Source organism: Gekko japonicus, unplaced genomic scaffold, assembly GCF_001447785.1.
Source record: "Gekko japonicus isolate JY-2015 unplaced genomic scaffold, Gekko_japonicus_V1.1 scaffold402, whole genome shotgun sequence".
Classification (NCBI taxonomy): Eukaryota; Metazoa; Chordata; class Lepidosauria; order Squamata; family Gekkonidae; genus Gekko; species Gekko japonicus.
Window position 1 is genome coordinate 568,676 of NW_015166434.1, and position 4,408 is coordinate 573,083.

General features: G+C 40.0%; 1 protein-coding gene across 1 annotated transcript; it reads right to left on the bottom strand.

Moving 5' to 3' along the window:
- Positions 1-1,019: 1,019 nt before the first annotated feature.
- LOC107110997 (putative uncharacterized protein DDB_G0271974) lies at positions 1,020-3,330 on the bottom strand (the record flags this gene model as incomplete). The annotated part of the gene is made up of 3 exons (XM_015411875.1): positions 1,020-1,105; positions 2,412-2,497; positions 3,209-3,330. Coding segments are annotated over 3 exons (294 nt in total), but the record flags the coding sequence as incomplete, so codon positions are not given.
- Between the last annotated feature and the right edge of the window lie 1,078 nt (positions 3,331-4,408).

A 4,408-nucleotide genomic window follows, 5' to 3' on the forward strand; every position in this document is an offset into this window, starting at 1 on the left:
ATTAAATGTAGTTTTAAATAATTGTTGCTTTTAATATTAGGGTCAGGTAGTCTTTTGTCATGGTCACAGGGTGTACCACACTGTTAAAATACAAGTAAAGGGAAATAGAGCTAGAAAGTCAATTTATTTTAATTTTATGATTTTAATTTTTATGAACAAAATAAGTAAAAAATATTATTTGAAGTATTTTAAACCACATCGTTGTTCAAAAGCTGTGTATACTAGGCAAATTTAATTTAACATCTTTCTGTCTTTAGAAATTACATCATACCAGCATTACAAAGTTTAACAAATGGCAAATTAGTAAATATTAAAGTATTTAATTTTATTTTTAAATATTTCTATATAGAGTTTAATTTCTGTTGTTATTGTTTTTCCTTCTTAATAAGGTTCGTTGATAACAAAATGGTCACTTTTATTTCCTGCATATTCCCTTTCAAGCTTTTACACTGAAGAGCATTAAAGCTCTCTTCATACAGATCACTTTTGTATAGTAATGAAGTAATTTACTAATAACATAGCAAAGTTATTATTTGATTATAATTGATAAAATCACAACACAAATTGTTGCATGAGAATGTTTTAATCCTAAAACAACAATATAAAATATAGGTAATACTTGTTCATTTTCATATGTAGAGATGAATGGCTATCCACCATTATACATATCTATGGCGCTTTACATTGTATTTTTCCATGTGGGCTTCTATCTGTGTGGGCTTTTATGTGAATGGGCTTTTTTCTGTGAGGGTTTTTTTCCAAGTGAGCTTATTTCCTTTAAAATAGAAAACGTGGCAGGACATTCATCTTAATCGCTGCAATTCTACCCATAAGAGATAGTTACATGTCTTTCCATCTATGGAGATGTTTCTTAACTTCTTCTAGCAGTTTTTGATAGTTATTTTCTTTTAGCATACTGTTCTTATTTGTCATAAATATGCCTTGATATTTTATCTTATCTACGACTTGTATATCTGTCTCTTCTTGTACCTTCTCAATAATATCTTGAGGACAATTTTTTATAAGATGACGATGAAGGAGATGAAGATGACGAAGAAGAAGACGCCGCCGCCGAAGACGACGATGACAAAGAAGAAGATGAAGACTAAGGAGATGAAGATGAAGACTAAGAAGATGAAGATGAAGGCGAAGAAGATGAAGAAGTCGAAGAAGAATACGATGAAAGCCTCAAAGGCTTCGAAGACGACGACAAAGAAGACGAAGGCGACGAAGAAGACGACAAAGACGAAGAAGAAGACAACAAAGACGATGGCGAAGATGACGACTAAGATGACGATGAAAAAGAAAAAGAAGATGACGAAGACGAAGAAGATGATGACGAAGTCAAAGACTCCAACGATGAAGACGATGAAGAAGAAGACGATGAAGACGATGACAAAGAAGATGAAGAAGTAGAAGAAGATGACGACGACGAAGCCGACGAAGCCGATGACGAAGAAGACGACGAAGAAAAAGAAGAAGACGACGATGAAGAAGAAGACGACGATGAAAAGAAGACGATGACGACAAAGACGAAGAAGATGAAGATGAAGACGACAAAGAAGAAGAAGGCGATGAAGACGACGAAGAAGAAGGCAACGAAAACGACGAAGATGAAGAAGACGATGCCGAAGATGACGACAAAGATGATGAAGATGAAGAAGATGAAGAAGACACCGAAAATGACAAAGAAGACGTCGAAGGAGATGACGACGAAGAAGAAGAAGAAGAAGAAGGCGATGAAGACGAAGAAGGTGACAAAGACGACGAAGAAGAAGAAGGCGACGAAGAAGGCGATGAAGATGAAGACGACGAAGATGAAGAAGATGATGACGACGACAACGAAGATGACATAGATGAAGACGACAATGAAGAAAACGAAGACGACGAAGACGACGATGAAGAAGAAGACAAAGATGACAACGACGACGAAGAAGAAGATGACGATGAAAAAAACGATGAAGACGACGATGACGAAGATGACAAAGAAGAAGAAGGTGCTGAAGAAGGTGATGAAGACGAAGACGATGAAGATGAAGAAGATGATGACAAAGAAGACAAAGATGAAGACGACGAAGACGACACCGAAAACGACAAAGAAGACAATGATGAAGAAGACGAAGAAGAAGAAGGCGCCAAAGAAGGTGACGAAGAAGAAGGTGACGAAGAAGGTGACGAAGACGACGAAGATGAACAAGAAGACGGAGAAGAAGAAGAAGATGGCTACAAAGAAGGCGACGAAGAGGACGAAGATGAAGAAGACGATGAAGTAGACGACAAAGTAGACGACATAGATGATGAAGACGACGATGAAGAAGAAGACGAAGACGACAATGACGAAGAAGACGACGAAGAAGAAGACGAAGAAGATGACGACGACAACGAAAAAGATGACGAAGATGACGAAGAACACAACAACGAAGACGACAACGACAAAGACGTCGACGGAGACGACGGAGACAACGACGACGAAGACAATGACGAAGAAGAAGACAACGAAGACAATGAAGACGAAGAAGAAGACAGAGACGATGACGACGAAGAAGAAGACGACGAAGAAGAAGACGAAGTCGAAGAAGACAACGACGAAGACGACAAAGACGAAGAAAAAGATGAAGAAGATGAAGATGATGAAGAAGACGATGAAGATAACGACGACGACAAAGAAGACAAAGAAGACGATGAAGACAAAGAATAAGAATAAGATGAAGACGACAAAGAAGAAGAAGACGAAGAAGAAGATGATGATGAAGAAGAAGGTGACAAAGACGATGAAGACGATGAAGACGATGAAGAAAAAGACGATAATGACGAAGAAGACGACAACGAAGAAGAAGAAGAAGAAGACGAATATGACAACGAAGAAGATGAAGAAGAAGATGACGAAGAAGACTAAGACGACGAAGACGACAGAGAGGAAGAAGACGACGATGATGAGGAAGAAGACAAAGAAGAAAAAGATGATGATGAAGGCGACGAAGACGAAGTCGATGAAGACAAAGATGATGAAGACGAAGAAGACGACGAAGACAATGACGATAAAGAAGACGACGACGAAGAAGACAAAGAAGACGACGAAGAAGACGAAGAAGACGAAGAAGACAACAACGAAGAAGAAGAAGACGAAGATGACGAAGAAGACGACAACGAAGACGACGACAAAGAAGACGAAGACAACAAATAAGACGAAGAAGACAAAGATGATGACGGTGAAGATGACGATGAAGAAGATGACGAAGATGTCAAAGAAGAAGATGACGATGAAGACGATGGAGACAAAGACGACGGAGACAAAGTTGATGAAGAAGACACCGCCGCCGAAGATGATGATTAGAAGAGGAAGACTAAGAAGACGAAGATGAAGGTGAAGAAGATGAAGAAGATGATGAAGACGACAAAAGCATTGAAGGCTTTGAAGACGAGGACGAAGAAGACGAAGAAGAAGATGCTGAAGACGACGACAACGAAGAAGAAGACTATGACAAAGCAGAAGAAGACGACAACAAAGCAGAAGAAGACGAGGACGAAGAAGACGAAGAAGACGAAGAAGAAGACGACGAAGACGATGACGAAGACGATGACGATGAAGAAGAAGACGAAGACAAAGCCGACAAAGACGAAGACAATGAAGAAGAATACGACGAAGAAGATGACAACAACGAAGAAGAAGAAGACGACGACGAAGAAGAAGACGAAGGCAACGAAGAAGACGACAACGACGAAGAAGACGAAGAAGAAGATGATGATGAAGAAGACGATGATGAAGACGAGGACGAAGAAGACGAAGAAGAAGATGAGGAAGACGACGACAACGAAGAAGAAGACGATGACAAAGCAGAAGAAGACAACAACAAAGCAGAAGAAGACGAGGACGAAGAAGACGATGAGGATGACGAAGACGAAGAAGAAGACGACGAAGACAAAGCCGACAAAGCCGAAGACGATGAAGAAGAATACGACGAAGAAGATGACGACAACGAAGAAGAAGACGACGACGAAGAAGAAGATGCTGACGAAAAGAAGACGAAGAAGAAGAGGAAGGCAATGAAGAAGACGACAACGACGAAGAAGACGACGAAGAAGAAGATGATGAAGAAGACGATGATGAAGATGACGACGAAGACAAAGATGACGGAGAAGATGAAGACGAAGATGATGACGGAGATGACGACGACGGAGACGATGGAGACGAACACGAAGACAAAGACGACGGAGACAAACACGAAGATAACAACGAAAAAGACGACGAAGAAGAAGACAACGAAGAAGACAAAGAAGATGAAGACGAAGAAGATGACGATGAAGAAGACGACAAAGACGACAATGAAGAAGACGACGAAGGCGGCGACGACAATGAAGATGACAGAGATGGAGAGGAAGAAGACGACAATGAAGAAGAAGAAGAAGA